Raw genomic sequence first — 18,725 nt, forward strand, 5'->3', positions numbered from 1 at the left:
GTACAAGTCTGTAATTCATCAGTCTTACACAACTCACAGCACTCATCATAGCACATACCACATACCCTCCCCAATGTCTATCACCCAACCACCCCATCCCTGCCACTCCCCTACACTCCAGCAACCCTCGGTTTGTTTCCTGAGATTGAGAGTTTCTTATGGTCTGTCTCCCTCTCTGAGTTCATCCCGTTTCATTTTTTCCTCTCTTCCCTCATGAACTTCTGTCTTGTTTCTCAAATTCCACATGTCAGGGAGATCATATGATAATTGTCTTTCTCTGATTGACTTATTTCACTTAGCATAATACCCTCTAGTTCCATCCACGTGGTTGCAAACAGCAAGAATTCATTTTTGATGGCTGCATAATATTCCGTTGTATAAATATGCCTCATCTTCTTTATCTGTTCATTGGTTGATGGACATCTGGGCTCTTCTCATAGTTTGGGTATTGTGGACACTGCTTCTATAAACATTGGGGTGCACGTGTCCTTTCGGATCACTACATTTGTATCTTTGGGGTAAATACCCAGTAGTGTGATTGCTGGGTCATAGGGTAGCTCTATTGTCAACTTTTTGAGGAACCTCCATACTGTTTTCCAGAGCAGCTGCACCCCCTTGCATTTCCACCAACTGTGTGGGAGGGTTCCTCTTTCTCAGCATCTTCGCCAACATCTGTCATTTCCAGACTTGTTAATTTTAGCCATTCTGACTGCTGTAAGGTGGTATCTCACTGGGGTTTTGATCTGTATTTCCCTGATGCCAAGTGATGTTGAGCACTTTTTTGTGTGCCTGTTGGTCATTTGGATGTCTTCTTTGCAGAAATGTCTGTTCATGTCATCTGCCCATTTCCTGATTGGATTATTTGTTCTTTGGATGTTGAGTTGGTAAGTTCTTTATAGATTATGGATATGAGCTCTTCTTTGTCTGACATGTCATTTTCAAATATCTTCCCCCATTCTGTCAGTTGTCTTTTGGTTTTGTTGGCTGTTTCCTTTGCTGTGCAAAAGCTGTTTATCTTGATGAAGTCCCAATAGTTCATTTTTGTCCTTGCTTCTCTTGCCTTTGGTGATGTGTCTAGGAAGAAGTTGCTGCAGCTGAGGTCAAAGAGGTTGCCACCTGTGTTCTCCTCTAGGATTTTGATGGATTCCTGTCTCACATTTAGGTCTCCAGTGAGGATTTGCATTTAAATCCTCCGGTGGGGATTTGCCAGGCAGGTGTACTCTGGGAACTCTTTATATATTTGGGAGATTAATCCTTCGACTATATTGCAAGTTGAAAATAATTTGGCACAATTTTTCATTTGTCTTTTGACTTTACTTATGCTGTTTTAGCCATACAAAAGTTGTTTTTCTTTTTTATTTGTGGTCAAATTTTTAAGCCTTTTCTTCTAAAACTTGGAGTCATGGAAATATTTTTCCCACTCTAAAGCTGTAAAGTACACCTTAAAGTTTTTTCTGGTGCCTTTGTGCCATGAGTACATATAAATCTCTGATTTATGTAAAAGTTATCCTTTGAAAAGGAAGAAGCTGTGGACCCAGGATCATTTTCCCCCAAATCCCTTACCTCCATCTAAGACTCCACGTTCTCCTCTTACTTCTCTGGTCACTGCTCAACCTATTTCAAGGTCTTCTCCTCCTACACTTTGCTTTCAAATATTAGAGCTCAACATTTAAGCTCCTCGGTCTTCTCCTCACTCTTCTCTGTCTCTGTCTTTGCAAATTTCCTCCTCAGAGGGTTTTAATAGCATGGGCGAAGAACTTCCAAGTTGACTTCCCCAAGGAGTTCCAGCCATCTCCCTACCTGATCATCTCCACTTGGATGAGCATCTCAAATGTAACATGTCCAAGTCTAACCTCATCAAATCTGCACTTCCCCAGGCCTTTCTCAACTTAGAAAACTGATACCACCATGCTGGAGAAAGGGCTATGCTGGAAGCCTGAGAGTCATCCTTTACTCCTTCATTTCTCTCTCACCCTAGATCTATCCATTGGCAAGACCTACTAACTTTATTTTCAAAACATATCTTAGATCCAACCACTTCTTTCCTTCTCCTCTGCCTCTACCACAATAGAGGATATACCATCCTTCACTTACCCTCCCATGTGGCCTACCTGTATCTGCTCTTGGCATTAAGAGCTTTTAGAACTATACTATTTGATCATGTTATTCAATCTCAATCTCTTTCTCACTAACAAAGCCCAGTGACTTGCTTTGACTAACAAAATGTGCTGGAAATAGTCATGTGCCAGCTCTCTCCCTCCCTCTCTCCCTTCCCCTCTCTCTCTCTCTCTCTCTCTCACACACACACACACACACACACACACACACACACACACACATCCTTTCAATAATTCTTAGGATAAAGTCAGAAATCTTTAGCGGAAGTCATATTTACAGCTATGAGAGTGGGACATTCTACCTACAACCAGGAAGGGTAGACTAAGGAGCTGACATCTGCAGTGCCCCTGAAGGGACAAATGGCATTTGTTGGGTGAAAATGGTTAGGGGATTCCTATCAGAAGAAACAGTACATGCAAAGGCACAGAGCTATAAATGAGCACAGGAGGTGACCAGAGAGTCATCTATGTAACCAAAGCATTATTTAGGACAAGAAAAACATGGAAATAAGTCCCAGCTGGTAGTTCATACAGTACCTTAGGTTACGTTCTCTTGAAGTAGAGCCTGAGATTGGGGTTCCTATGACACTGACATTCCCCTTGAGAAGTGACTCCGAAGGGAAGGGAGGGTAACAGGACAGGGCAGGGGAAGGAGCTGAGCAAGGATGCTGTGTCAGCCGGAGCTCCATGGGGATCTGCAGAATATGGTCCTGGCTTGAGACCAGACGCCCACCTGGCCTTCTAGACCATCCCCCACACCCCTCCCCATTCAGGGTTCTCATTTGGCAGAGGCCAATCCTCCAGAGAAGGGACAGCTGTGAATAGTTAGTAGCTGGCACTCAACAGCAGCTGGAGGACCGGTGCCCTGGCCTGGTGATGGGAATCCACACCACTCGTTCAGGTACTTATAATACTCTTGGTAGCAAACGTTACTTCTCCCACCTGATGGAACACTGCCACCCCTTGCACAGGGTTATAGAGGGCATCTGGCTGGGATATGCAAGAGCTGACTTGAATCCAAGTCTGCTGAGCCCATGGCCTTGTTCCTTTCCTCTTCAGCCCCATGCCAGCAAGAAGGAGACTCTTCCCAGGGTCACATAACTGGGAAATATCATCCTTGTGACTCCTGGCGAGGTTCTGTTCTCGACCGGGGGCGGAGGGAGCCTAGCTCTACAAGGCTCCCCACCTCCCAGAAGCTGCTGATGGGCCAGGAGCCATGCCTGAGAATTGCACCTCAGTCTCAGACCACCCACAGGAGTCTGGTACAAAAGGAAACACAAGGTCCAGGGAGGGGGAAAGGGGATAGTGTGTGAAAGCTAAGGCAACCAGGCAGGAATTTTGTGGAAACTTGTAAAAACCAAACAATAAAGTATGCATTTGCAAAAGAAACTGTAAGCCCATAGAGCTGGTTTGAAAGTTTCTAACAGCGGGTACAGTTGGCTGTTATAGATCCCATAGGAAACTGTGACTCCACTGCTGTTTCTAGATAAAAAAGATGGTGTTTCAAGAGAAGGTTACATTAAAGAGTAGGTTCTTAATACAATGAAATGATATGTTCTAGAAGCACATCTTCCAGAAATGGCTTCCTGCTTACATCAAGAGCCTTGCACATAATAGGTGCCCAATAAACATTAGTTCAATGGGTGAATCTCATATTTAACTGTATTTATAACATGCATTTTATGCCATTTATACTCTTTGTACTCTGGGGCTGTCTGGGGGGCTCAGTTAAGCATCTGACTCTTGATTTCAGCTCAGGTCTTAATCTCAGGGTAGTAAGTTCAAGCTCCACATTGGGCTCCAGGCTGGGCAAGGAGCCTACTTTAAAAAAAAAAAAAAGGCATATAGAGTGTTTGTACTCTGAATCCTCTGTTGGTGAGGAGACCATCATTTTTCCCGGATGTTTATGTCAGCCCCCCAGGAACTGGGACCATACAATCCCTGCGGTTGGTGGGGCAGCACAACACGCATGACAGGGCGTTCATGTGTGTATGTGTGTGTGGGGGGAGGTTTAGACAAGCACTTCAGGGAAAAGACTGGAAGAAAACATTACGAAGTAGGGATCCTGGAGCCCCCCCAAGCCACTAGGGGCTGCATGTCCTGGATGAGTCTGTTATTCTTCAGTAAAATCAGCATGAACAGCATCCCGTGTTCCCATGGGTTTGTTAAAAGACCACAATACTTTGCAGTTCCTCACATCAACAGGTGGGGTCTACTTCCCCATGCTTGAGTCTACACTGGCTCTCTGACTTGCTTTGAGTGACAGAATGTGCTGGGAGGACTCATGTGCCAGTTCCAAGCCTAGACCTCAACAGGTCTTGCAGCTGCTGTTCTTGCTGCTCTGGGAACCCTTTCCGGCCACGCGAACCCCCTCAGGCCAGCCTGCTGGGGGACAAGAGACTGTCTGGAAGAGAAGTGAGTCCCCATGCCAAGCAGCACACAGCTGACCTGGCAGCTTACCGTGGCCACCTACAGGGGTCCTAGCCGCAGCCAGAAGAGCCACCCAGCTGAACCCAACCAAACCACCAACCCATGGAATTTTGAACTATGTAAATATTTGTTGTTTTAAGACGCTAAGTTTTGACTTGCTTAGGGTTTTTTTTTTTAAGATTTTATTTATTTATTTTGTTTATTTATTTATTTGGGAGAGAGAGAGAGAGAGAGAGAGAGCATGAGCAGAGCAGGGGCAGAGGGAGAGGGAGAGACAGAATCTCAAGCAGACTCTGTGCTGGGTACAGAGCCCAATGCAGGGCTCGATCTCAGGACTCTGAGATCATGACCCAAGCCCAAATCAGCAGTCCAACGCCCAACTGACTGATCTATCCAGGAGCCCCTTGACATGCTTCGTATGCAACGAAAGCCAACTGGCACCCTGTAAGAAGCCTAGATTGCAATTGCTAAATCTGCTCCCATCAAGGCTGGCTCCTGCCACCAGGTGGCTGGTCAATCACAGGGTACCCTGATGTTTTCTCTATGAAGCGCTAAGTTAGGGAGACTCCGAGTGACAGCACAAGAGACTTGGATTCCCCTGGGGGGATCCAACTGCCTCATTTCACTGCCAGGGAAACTGAAGTCCAGAGAAGAGAAGGGGCCACGTGACCCATCACGCAAGTCTTTTCCAAGTGCCTTTTACATGTCAGGCTTTGTAACACACTGGGAGATACAACAGTGAATGAGGGACCAGATCCTGCTCTCATGGAAATCACAGTCTAGTGTGGAAATGAGATGCTAGCCAAGTCATCACACAGATAAGCAGTAACAGATGCCACAGATTAAAAAGACACAGTGTCATGAGAGAGAATCAAGAGGAGGGGACCTAATTTGGATTTCAGGGTCATGAACAGCTCTCTGACAAAGGGACACTTGGCTAAAGGAAGTTGGTGGCAGGCTTGAGGCAGGAATGGAACAAAGTAATGTGTGGAGCTCTGAGCCCCAGCTGTCCCCTCCCTGAATGAGCCACTCAACATCCTCAAACCTCAGTTTCCTCATCTATAAAATGGGATTAATGACAACCTACTACTTCTCAGGACTGGTGAAGGTCAGCTGAATTAGCCACTGAGGAAAAGGCTTTGCGACAGTGACGACGCGCTGGGCGGGCAGGCAAGGGCGCTGCTGCGAGCAGCCTGTGGGAACGCTTTGCCCCGCATCTCTTCTGTAAAGGACTGTGGGCCCACGGAGAGCCCCCCGAGCCGCATCCTCCCTTCCCACGGGAGGATGGTGGCCACACTCTCCATCGAGGTTTCAGCCATGCCGACTCCACCTGCCACAGTTCCGAGAGCCAGGCTCAGCACGTTAACGAAACGCGCTTTAAATGCTGTGAAAGGGCTCAGATGAGAGGCTTGGAAGCTCTGGTCTTTGGAGACGCCCACATGTCCAAGCTGATTACGGACAATTAAATGACTTCAGTGGCTTCTTCCAAAATGAGCATTTCCAGGAGCTGGAGTCTTGCCCACCAGAGTGTCTTTCCGGCTGGCATGAGCCAGTGCCATATAATGGCAGGCTTGCCCCAGCACTGTGATGCTCACACGGTCACAGGCCAGCGAAGGGGCATGGATGGCTTGGCGGCCCCAGCACGAGCACCCCTGCAGCAGCAGGGGAGGGAGGTGCAGTGCCCCACGGCAGAGTGCACTCCCCTGCACTGAGTACAGGATCTTCCCTCACTGGCAGTGCACCCTAAAAGCCACAGGCCCATGCCTTACTCATCTATGTCCACCACTGGGGTCATCACACAGGAGGGCACATAAATGTTTGTGAGTTAATAGCATTCTGATTCCCCAGCTGGAAAATGTGGGCCCAGACACCCGACTTGGACTGCCACAACCATCATGACTGCACAGAGAGAGGATGGAGGTCAGCTCCAGGGATGGGCTTGTCCAGCTCCCCAAGTTCCTCTGCACCCTGAGGTGCTGCCACGCTGTAGGCACCACTGCCTTAAGGAACCATCCTCCAAATTCCACAGCCTGCAGTGAGGACCCTCCCTGGTGCCCCGGCCTGCAGTGAGGACCCTCCCCAACTCCCCGGCCTGCAGTGAGGACCCTCCCTGGCACCCCAGCCTGCAGTAAGGATGCTACCAACTGAAAGAAAACAACTTTGGGAGACCAGGCTCTCAGTGGAAACTCAGATTCTAGCTGGCATCTGGAACTCCCAGAGGGCTAGGAACCAGGATAGCCCTGCAGAGGGATGACTCAGTCTCCTTCCCAGGGAGGACCACACAGGAAGCCTCTGCTCTCCTCCTTGTATGCCACGTCCACAATACTCCCCAGTGGTACCACACAACTCCAGGTGGGCAGAAGAACTCCGTATGCCTTCGCATGGCCATGTGTGCCTCCCTGCCAGTGTAGGTCCCGTGGGTGCTATGTGGTGGCAAGAGGCAGAGAGTACCAGGGAGCATGTGACATCTCTACTCACTGCTGCTGAAAATTTCTCCTCTGTCCATGGAAAATGTGGGCAACACATTTGCAGTTTTACCAAGTTTTCAATGGTGCCCATTTTAAGCCAACCATAGCCAGGTAGGTGATTTACTGAAAACACCATGGTCCCAGTTGGATTTGTCACTCTTAAAGGGATACTTGGTGTTCTTGATCCTTGTGAGAGAGGATAGTAGTGGCCCTGCCCCACTGCTCTGCCCCACCCCCGGCCCACCTTGCAGCAGCTCAGCTCCTGCCAGCTCCAGGCTGGACCCCCACACAGGGAGGGTGGAGCACCCACCTGGCTGGTCGATAGCAGCTCTGGGTTCCCGTCACTCATCCCCACGTAGGCACTGTCACCATCAAACTAGAACAGAGAAAGAGAGAGAAGTCGGTCTGAATAAGATGTTTTCAAGAAAGCCCCAGGAGACGTCCAAGGAGGTCAGGAGACTGAACGCACGAAGGGGAAAGGTCTACGGGGCCTGGAGAAGCAAAGCTCAAGCCCAAGATGCCCAAATCCCATTTCAGCAGAATTCCCTCTAAGGTGAAAAGAGCAGCCCCTGTTCTGTGGTCCCCGTGGGCTTGGATTGGCACCACTAATCACAGAATGAAGACAGGAAAACCTTTCTGCCCTTAATGCGTTGTCCAGAGTTGTGGCAGATGGCCCTTGTCAGATACTGAGGCTCCCCATCCCTGGAAGTATGCAAATATCTCTCTTGGCCAAAAGGACATCAGACTATCAGCTGGAGCTAGAATTCCACATGATGGAGGGAGGCTGAGATCTTCAGAGTCCTGCCCCAGACATGCCCTCCAGGTCTTACCATCCTAAGAAGCTTGCCCCCCCCACATTTTCCCCTTAGGCCACCTCTGGCCACAGGCAGTGAGGGCTATGGTAGAAACCATGCACAGAAACTACAATCCTGTCTTCTGATAAACTGCCAAGTCTGGATGCAGGAAGCAGGTGTCATGGGGGAAGTGTGGGCTCTGGGCTCACTGGCTTTTTTTCCATGATGTGCATTCTTAAGATGGTGTCTGAATTTCGGAGGCTCCTCATCTGTTCAATGAGGATAATGATAGTGGTCCCCTCTCCACGGGGTATTGTACCAAAACATGGAGAGCACTTAGCTCATTTCCAGTAAGTTCCCTTCCCTTGAGACAGGTGTCTTGAATCAGGTTCCCTAAATACAGAGCATGGGACCAGGATTCAAATGCATGTGAATTTTTGGGAAGTGCTCTTCGGGAAAATCTGTAAGGGAGGGAGGAAAGCAGGACAGGGCAGTGGAAGTCAGCAAAGATGTGATCTCAGCTGGAGACCCGCTGCAGTCTGGTCCCATGAGGAGCCACAGGGCATGAATCGCCCCATGGAGTTCAGTCTGTCACTGGCTGCAGGCTGCCCTTAGGGGCAAGGAGAGGCATAACCTTCGGAGCTGGGCAGCCCCCGTTTGGCCAGGGACAGTTCTCCAGAGAACCGTGCCAGCTGTGAGCCATCTGCAGCCAGAGGTCCCGGCAGATGGAAGCCGGCTGCAGAGGCTAGTAAAGGGCTCGGGGTGGGGCCCCGATGGCAGCTGGACATTTTATTTTAATTGAAAATGTAATTTTTTATTAGGTTATATTCACATGGTTCAAAATTTCCAACGAATGAAAAGCAACAGCATGAAAATTCTCCTTCCCACCCATCCCCACCCCTTGCTCCTCTCCAGAGGCTACCACTGAGTCTACCGGCTTCCTTTACATCCTTTCAGAGCTGGTCCACATGTATACATTTTATGGTCATTTCTCTCACATAAATGACAACATACTCTACACCCTGGTTTGCACCTCATTTTTCTCCTAGCAACACGTCTTGGGAAGTGTTTTATATCAGAACGTAATTCTGTCTCCCGGTACCTGGTATTCCACAGTATGGATGTAACAGATATATTCAACTAGCTGAGCTCACGGGCAGTCGAGCTGTTTCTAGTCTTTCCCTATACCAGCACTGTTCTCGTGAATATTTTTGTACGTTCATCATTTCGCCTGGGTGTGAGTTTATCTGTGGGGTTAGTCTGTAGAGTCACTGGGTTCGGGCGTGTGTGCGTGTGAGATTCTGATAGGCATCGCCAAGCACCCTCGTGGAGGCCGTGAAAACCCACCCTGCCATGATTATGCACAAGATGCCTCCTCACGCACAGAGGCTCAGCACCCAGCCTGCTACCTCTGGGCCTCCCTTGCCCTGCTCTACCTTGTTCTTTGGTCCATAGACCATATTACCTTCTAGCATTCCACGTCATTTACTTATTTTACCATGTTCCGTGCTTATGGTGAATTTCTCCTATCAAAACAGAGGCTCCTGACGGTCAGGAGTCTTGGGCTCTCTGCCTCCCAAACACCTAGAATAGTGCCTGGCACAAAGCAGATAATCAATAATTGCTTGTTGGTTGAATGAATGAATGAATGAATGGAGCATGACACTATTCCCATTATCTTTTAGTAAGCCAGTCTTCCCATCAAGGCAGTAGGATTAATGGGTATACCCAAATGCCTTGCCAGCATAGGGATGGGCAGAGTCCTTCAGTGACTGTCATATTAACAGAAGAAAAGGTCGCATCGTGCCAAGAGTCTGGGCACTGGCCCCCAATGCAGGGGTATCCAGCACACTGTGCCTGGAGCTATGCTTCAAGGCTCTGCTCAGAAATCACCTCCTCCAGGAGGCCTGCCAGGCTCTCACCTCCTCTGGCTGTCCTTCTTACAACATAGATTGTCTCCACATCTATCTTCTGCCCCAGAGTGGGAGCAACATGGAGGCTAGAACTATGTCCTGGTCATCTCCAAACTGCCTCCCTCTCCAGCATCTGGAAGAGGCTGGCATCAGAAACAAGACTAGGAATGGGATAGGGTGGGGAGCTTTCAACAAAAACTCCTGTGTACTATTTGATGGGTCACCATGGCCATTTATTACAAGAAAAGCAAAACCTTTTTAAAAGCCACACATAATTTACATGTTCTATAAGAAACAATGACTAGAAATGGAGAGGGACTTAGTTTAGCCAGGTGTCTAAAACATTTTACAAGGCAATAGTAATCAAACGGCATGGCACAGGCTAAAAGCACAGCCCATGTAACAGCCCATTTATTAAATGCTGGCTAGGAAGGAACCACCTCAAAAGGAAGGACCCTGTCTGCTCTCCCTGATGCACACAGCAGGCACTCAACAAATATATGGGGTATGAATGAATATACCCAGCACTGAGCAAATACTTACCATAAAATATCTCATTTCATCCTCAAAACAACCCAGCAAAGCAGGTATTATTTTCCCTGTTTAAAACCAAGGAATCAGGTTGAGAGGATTCACAGCTGCCCAAAATCGCACACTTAGAGACAGGCTGGGTTTCAGAATGGGCTGCCTGCTTCTTTGGTCTGGTCTCTCCCACTAGGCCAGAAGCCCCTTAGGAGTGGGGATCAAGGCTTTGCTGCACCCCACTTTAGAACCAACCATTAGCCTGGGGCTGGTGCATAGGGAGGGAGACATTATCCGCGATGAGCCGTGGGAGATGGCTCTGAGGATACGAGAAAAGAAAACCCTGGATTTTGAGGTGTATAGCCTGGGAGACGCAAGGGGGTCTGCCAAGGGGACCACATGAGGTCCTCAGAGCCTGCCTCTAGTGGGTTCATTCATTCACTCATTTATTCAACCAAGAAAAGCTTCTACGTACGAGAGTAAAGCTTGCTTCTCACTTTTGAGGAGGACCTGAGCAGTTGGCAGAGGTTCCCAAGACCAGGCCTGGGTCAGCCTCTGATGCGTTACCTCAGTTGTCTTGCATGGTGCCCTGGGAGTACACCGGGTTTGGGACCTGGTAGTGGTGGTTGTGGCGGGAGGTGGAGGGAGTCTTCTCTGACCTACTCCGCTCAGGGTTCCACCATATCGGAGTCCTTGCAGGGGAAGGAAGGAGAGAGGGTGACCCCAAGGGTCCCAGGCTTCCCCTGGCTTGGGCCCCAGGGTCCCAAGGCCTGGAACCTACCTCCTCAGCCCTTTTGGGGAGGTTGCTTTCTGGGGGAAAGAACTTGTAAGCTAAAGGGAGAAATCACAAAGCAGGGCCCCCTCCTCCTCTGCGTGCACAACCAAGATCACAAATGCCCACATCTGTACCCACCGCACAGCAAATGCTGGGGGTGGGGTGTGTGTGTGCGGACACAAATGTCTATGTCAAATGCAGTGTGCCCAAGCCTGGTGACTACACACACATCACAAACTGGTGGGGGACTGTGATGACACTTACTCACACACGTACCACCCCCACAGGTAACACAAGCCAACACAAAGGTGTCCATAGCACAAGCCTGAATGTGCACGTGTCATAGACCCTTTATGTGACAGGTACATGATGCCCACAGTGTGCACACCGGGGAAGGAAGGGAGGGCGGCTCATCTGCAGCGACGTCAATAGAACTCACCTGAGTGTACCCACAAACGTGGATGGTGTGAGCATGTACCGACCCACACAGGAGCTTAAATTTCATGCATATCTCACAATTTATCAGTCCCTCGGCCAAAAATGTATTTTTTTCACACCATGCAACCTTCTGTATCTTTTAAAATTGGGGGTGGGGGTAAAATGCAGGGGGGAAAAATGGCCTAAGAATTTCTGTGAAATGCCAGGAGAACATCCTCTTACCACTGACTGGAATAGATTAATTTTCCCCATTTCATATTCTAATTATAATTCCTTTTCCCATCGCCATCTTCAGTCCTCATTACAGCTGGAAGATTGTTCTGCAAAAGCCAGACCTTCATCTTCTCTTCCCAAGAGTTTTGTCATGGAAATGAGTTTGGGAATCTGAAAGAACCCACATTTTTGCAAATATCGAATGTGTGGGGATAACCCTTTCATGACGGCCACCAGGAACCCTGCTCACAGAGGCTTCTGAAGGGATGTCTCTCCCCCAAGCCGTGTGGCCCCCTTAGCAAGAGGGACTCCTGGGCCCCTACTCCAACAGCCCTCCCAACCTAGATCCCATTTGAACTTTAAGGACACTTAGCAAATAGGCAGCCAAGGTGAAAAGAGAGAGCCCTGATCTTAGAATCAGACAATGCCAGCTCCATTGGCACCACCATGAGCAAGTGTATTAGCTACTCTGTGCCTCAGTTTCCTCATTCTTATGATCCTGAGAGACATTGATTCATAATAAGTGTAAATTAGGTATCTGTGGGATGGACAAACGAGATAACTGGATGGATGAATGGATGGGAGGAGGGAGGGAATGAAGGATGAGATAGAGGGATGAGTGAATGGATGGGTGAATGGATGGATGGGTGACAGATGTACACATCAGGGCAGTCTAATGGAAATACAATCCAAGTTACAAATGCAAGCTGCATATGTCATTTTAAATTCCTGTGGCCACAGTTAAAAAACCAAATATAAATAGGTGAAATTAATTTTAATTACATATTTTATTTAACCCAATATTTTAGCATATTATGATTACAACATGTAATCAACAGAAAAACTGTGAATGAGATGGTTTAAAGTCTTTTTTTTAATGCTGTCTTTGAAATCTGATGTGCATTTTACATTACAGCGTATCTCAGTTTAGAATTAGCCATATTTCAAGTGCTCAAAAGTCACATGTGGCTGGTGGTTGACATAGTCAGTAGAGAAGGACATAGTTGTAATGGGTAAAATGAGTGGATATATGGTGGGTAGGTGTATGGCAGGGATGGATGGATGGATGGATGGATGGATGGATGATAAATAGGTGGGAGGGGAAGATAAGTGGTTTGGAGGAATGAAGGTGGTAGATGGACCAGTAGGTAGATCAACAGATGACTCAGTGATTGGACAGCAGATCTAGAAGGTGGGTGGGATGGATGGATGGATGGATGGGATGGTTGAGTGAGAAAGAAGAATGAAGAGTGAGAATGAAAAACCTAAGTGGGATGCCTGTATTGATGGAGTGGGTTGCATGCGTGAGTGGGATGGATAAGTGGATGGCTAACTTATATCTGGTATTTCCTTCTCACTCTACTCACACTTCCCCTGGACGATGTCATGGCCTCTTAGGGTTACAACATATCACTGACTCTCAAATGTTCATCTTCAACAAAATTACATCCAGATTCCAATGTATAGTTTCTCCCTGGACATCTGGTCCATGATCATCTCAAATTCCACACACCCCACACTGAACTTCTGACATGGGCATGGATCTGCTCTTCTTCCAGGGGTCCACCATCCTGAGAGAAGATGTCACCTTCTACACAGGACACAAGCAATACCTCCCGGATGACTTTGGACCCCATCTCTCCTATATCCCCTTAATCCAAACACCCACAGAGGCTCTGTGCTTAGCTCTCACTCCACCACCCCCCCATCCATCACTAGTGATCACTTCAGTGCTTGGGTCAAAACCCTGCAGTGACACCACGTCACTGGTCTTGGCATCCAGGACCCTCCATGACAACTGGCTCTGACCCTCAGCTCCCAGGGCATCCCTCCAGTTTACAGGAACCTTCAGTGCCCCAGCCTTTACACATATTATCCCATCATCAGCCTGGAGCACCCTCCTCTTCCCCTCCTCTACCCAATAAAATCCAACTCTCCCTAGTCTTTTTTTTCTGGTTGTGATGCACCCTTAGCAGTCTTGCTTGCTTCCGTAGATCTGCGTTCTTGGGCCCAACCTTAAGCTTCCATCCCAAGTTGGCTCTGGGTTCAATTCAACTTCTATATGTAATATGAGGTCCTGGGCCATAGCACAGATTCATGAATTAGAGTACTGTTTTCACCAGTAGTAGTTGTGAGTGACCTTGAATTTAGCCTATTATTGTTATTATGTGTTAAACTCTTATCCCCACATCGGGCTTGGCAACCCTCTCCATCAGGACTATGTTTCCTATGTCACTGAGGCTGTCAGCTATCCCTTCAAATCTCTCCCCTCCCCACCCTGTTGACAGTACACCAGTCCTGCCCTTCTTCCCTTTTGTCTGAAAAGGTGAAATATCTGAGTCCTGTTCAAAGTCAACCCATTCACCTTGACCCCACCCCTCTCATGTCTTCCCCTCATTCACTCCTACTCTCCAACCCGTGTCTATGATCTAATTTAAATATGAAGAAGCAAAATGAAATCAATCCATGCCCTTGTATATCATGTAGTAAAGACCTACAATGTGCCAAGTAACACACTCACAACCCCTGGGAATTTATAATAAATAAAACTTGTCATAAGGCACAGAAACATAAAAGCAAAGGGTTTCTGAGGTTACAGAGGGGGCAACTGTTGTTTACGGAACAATATCTCGAGTGTGTATTATGTGCCCAACTTTGTACTGGCAGAAGGCATAATGATTATGACAGTCCCTGCCCTCAAGAAGCCCCCAGTTCTATGCAGAATCTTCAGAGAATAGAATGTTCCCATTCCCCACATCAGAGAAAGACGGGCAGTTCTCTGGCCACAGTCCCGAGATGGGAACGAGTAACTACGAAACTTGTTCAAAGCCCATCCCAGTCGGTCAGTGACAGCTCTGTATTCACTCAAGTCTCTGAAAATCAAATTGACCAATAAGAGTCTAACTCCAGTAGCCACGTGCCCACCTCTAGGACTCAGCCAGTCCCAGAACCTCCTGCTTCTGAAAATCCTCTACCCCAGGACACTGTGCTCCCCCCAAATCCTACAAATCTCGGCTGATGCTTGATTTGGAGAGACTAGCTTTGCAAAGTATAGCAACGAATTCAGCATTTCGGACATCAAATAACGGTTTCTTCTTTGACAAATGTGGCAATTGCAGGATAAGGTTACTGCAGGGACGTGGACGCAAGGAAGGAAGGCTTCTCAAGAAAGGCATCTTGAAAAGGCAACATGGAAGCTCCATGATGGAGGGCACACGGGAACTGGCCAGGCGAAGAGCGGGGAACATGGCATTCAAGGCTGCTGTGGGCTCAGGCCAGTGAGCAGCTACCGTGTACCAGACCTCATCCCCGGGCTGTGCCTGGTCATCTCACTGGAACCCTCCCAGAAATGCCACGGCTGCAGGGCCAGCCCCATTGTAGAGATGAGCAAGGCAAGGCTCAGAGTGGCTGGAGAGCTTGCCCAAATCCACCCAGCCAGTTCTGAACTTGGCCTTGACTCCTGGTACCAAAGCAACAGTTGTTCTGTAGGATCTGCTTGCCCCTGCTCTGCTCCTTGCACAGAGACACAGATCAAAGACCAAGGATGCACAGCCCCCAGCGCAGCCAGTGGCAGACACTGAGAGATGCACCTCACGGAGATCTAAAGAGTAAACAATCAAAGCAGCATACACCACGCCCGCCCACCCCCACGTCGGGTCGTGAGAACACTCCTTCTGCGTGGATCAAAATGCGGCTCAAAAGCTAGAGGCAGCGAATGTGGCAGCTGTGCCCTGGGCCCTGCTGAGAGTGCGGTTTTATGTGGCGGTGTCACAGAGAGATGTACATCAGGACCCAGGAGAGGCGGGGGAGGGGCAGAGAGGTGCTGCACAGGTGGAAGGGGCCCCAGGACAGAGCCTCGGGTGCAAGTGCACTTAGAGAAGGATGATGTTACAAACACCGGCTCTGATGCCAGGCTCCCTAGGTCCAAATCTCAGCCTTACTTTTCAAGTTGTGTGATGTTTTAACTAAGTTACTCCTTCTCAGTTTCCTCATCTGGAAAATGGGTTTATCGCTTAGATTGACTAAGTTAACATACAGAAAGTACTGAGAACATTGCCTGGTACACAAACAGCAAGCACTCAGTAATTGCTAGCTATTACTTATATAAATTATTGAATCCTCAGAACAACCCCAAAAGGTCACTAGGTCACTATAACTACCCCTCTCCCATCGGTGAGGAAACTGAGTGGGTCTTTATACAACCCTCTGAGATCTCACACATGGGAAAGACCCCTGATGTCTATGCCTGCCACATATAATTTGAAATAAAATCTGTAAATTAAAATCTTCATAAAAGTCCAAATGAGAGATTTTTCCCACGATGATGCTTTGTTCCTAAATACCAAATACTAATTTCCCTCCAAAAAAAGCTTTTCTCTTTATTGGTGCACCTGTTTTACCAGCATAATGCACATCTTTATTCTGCCCCCTGAGAAACCCAGCCCTAGGACTGGCCCAGAGTGGTTAAGGGATCTTTCCAAGGCCACACAGCCAGGATGCGGCAGAGCTGAGTCTGTAGTCCAGGCTGCTGGTCCCCCAAAGGCCTATACTAGCTTCTGACCCCATCATTTCCAAGATTTGTAAACCAGAGCAGGTGACCTGACAGGTCTGTGCCTGGGGCCTCATCGACCAGTAAGGGGGAGCAATGCCTGCCAGGGGGGCCGGGAGCAGGCCTCTCGAGCAAGCCCAGCACTATGGCTACTGTAGGACCCTCCTCCCCGCTACCAACAAGAGTTCGTGTGGATGGTGCTGCCTGTTTAAGTCATAAAATACATTGAGAGGGAGTATGAAAAGACAGCGATCGCTACAGCTCCCGTGGTGGAGAGCTACGAGGCACCTGCCTCCTCTGGGAGATAGGAGTCATTGTCCCCATTTTACAGATGGGGAAGCAGAACCTTCTCAACTGGCTCCAACCACCCTCCTTCCAGACCCGTGCTCTCCAGGAGGGTGGCCCTCGGCCACGTGTGGCCCCCGAGCACCTGCAACGCAGCTAGTCCAAATTAAGGTGTGTGTGAGTATAAAATACTCACCAGGGCTCAAAGACTCAGAACAACAACAAAAGAACGTGAAATTTATATGATTACATGCTAAAGTGGTAACATCTTGGATACATGAATTTAACTGAAGTATATTATTAAAAATTAATTTCATGTTTCTTTTTTTTAACTTTTTTTTAACGTGGCTGCTAGAGAATTTAAAGTTACATATGTGGTCTGCATTCTATTTCTACAGGACAGCACTGGTTGAGATGCAGTCCCTGGGGAATAGAAGAATTATCTGTGATAGATATAGGGAAACCAAGGCCCACAGTGGGGGAGTGATTTGTTCAAGGCAAGAGGTTGGTGCAGAGACACACCACTCACTGAACAGATGTTACTTGAGTTCTAGGTACTGGGATGCAGCAGAGAACAAAATGTGGAGCCACTTCCCAGCCCAGGAGGTACACAGGGATGATGCAGACTCCTTGTCCACCAGGGCCCCCCACACAACAGGGTAGCTGCACCTGGCCCCAACACTCATCTCCCCTTAGTGAGCTCTGATCACACAGCTTGGGAGAGCTCCCGCTCCCACCCAGAGCAGAACCACCTCAAACACCCCTGGTGAGTCCCACACAGGCCATTAGCCAGCTGCAGCTGCCAAGAGGGGCTGATGGGCAGGGTAGCCCAGTGGGCAGAGCATGGCGGCCTGGCAGGCCGGTAGCAGCTTACGCACCCTCCAACACTACCGCAGATTTATGGCAAAAATTATCCTCTCTCTCAGCTCCATTTAAAGCCATTTGGAGCTCGCTCCCATCCCCGATTATAAATCTAATTGCACATTCCAAACAGACAAGCGCTCATTAAGCTTTAATTATGCACATGTTGTTTTCAACAAACATTTTCATTTGGCTGCTGTGAGGGGGAATGTTTCCAAGGGGGCTGCAGAACGCAGCCTGCGGCCGGAGGGAGCAGGCTGGGAAGTGGGTCAGGGTGTGGTCCAGTGAGACTGTCCAGGAGCAGGGCAAGGACCCCATCAGATCTGGCGCAGGCTTTGCTGGCCGTCCACCGTGCTTCTGCGGCAGGAGATGCCAGCATGTGTGTTCTCCGCTGGTCCCACCTGCACCCCTAGTGTAGCCACAGTCTCATCTCAGCTGGCGCCAATGGGCCTCTCTGGGGTGGGAGGAGGGAGGATAGGGACCTACATTCCCAGCTCAGAGCCATAAGCCCTCCCCCACCAGGAGCTGGTGTCTTCAAAGCCTGCGGCTTGTTCCTGCTCCCACGGCTCCCCTCACCACCACGGCAGTGAAGCAGTCCTTCTCCAGCACAATCTTCCCTTCCTTCATCTGTTCACTCATTTAGTCCTGAGCAGAGACCTGGTTCGGCAGGGGGGTGGCCAGCATGGGTCAGGAAAGGCAAGGCTCCTGTCTGGTTCTGCCCAGGACCCTCTCCTTCAGGCCCCATCCTTGCCACTAGGGAAAAATCTTGGAAAGAACTTGAGAACCTGCCCTCTGACAACCCAACTCTCGTGGTGGCCTCCTGTCCCTCACTCGGACTCCTCTCCTGCCCTGCCTTTCTGAAAGGTCTTGCGCACACACCCAGGCCTTGGCAGCTCTGCACTCCCCTCCTGTACCTCCCTTATCTTCCCTTTCTTTCCATGCAGCCCCCTCCAGGAAGCCCCTGACGAGAGCTGCCCCTCTGCTTGGGGGGCACCCCGAAAGCATTTATTGTCTGACTCCTCAGATCACCGTGTCCCACTATTTCCCCACAGCGCTCTCTCCTCTGGGGGGAAAAGCAGAAGTACCTGTTCGCTCTGTGGCCTTCAACAAGACCTTCCTCTTTCGTACATGAAGGGGTTGAATGGATGAGGCTCTCTTGTGTCCTTTAGCCGCTTGGTCAGGGTTGGGTTTGTTTTTGTTTTTGTTTTTGTTTTTTTAAGATTATTTATTTATTTTTAGAGAGAGAGGGAGTGTGAGCAGGGGGAGGGGGCAGACGGAGAGGGAGAAACTCAAGCAGACTCCGGGCTGAGTGCAGAGCCTGGTGCAGGGCTCAATCCCATGACCCATGAGATCACGTCCT

General features: G+C 48.9%; 1 protein-coding gene across 2 annotated transcripts in view; it reads right to left on the reverse strand.

The window, feature by feature from the left end:
• The window catches only part of TOX2 (TOX high mobility group box family member 2), a 130,469-nt gene that overhangs the window by 72,866 nt on the left and 38,878 nt on the right, over positions 1–18,725 (reverse strand). For both annotated transcript variants that reach the window (XM_080814286.1, XM_080814285.1), the window contains exon 2: positions 7,326–7,391. In XM_080814286.1, the coding sequence (XP_080670412.1) occupies positions 7,326–7,391 (66 nt within the window). The remainder of the gene's footprint in view (positions 1–7,325; positions 7,392–18,725) is intronic.

Source organism: Martes martes (assembly GCF_963455335.1).
Source record: "Martes martes genome assembly, chromosome: 9".
Classification (NCBI taxonomy): Eukaryota; Metazoa; Chordata; class Mammalia; order Carnivora; family Mustelidae; genus Martes; species Martes martes.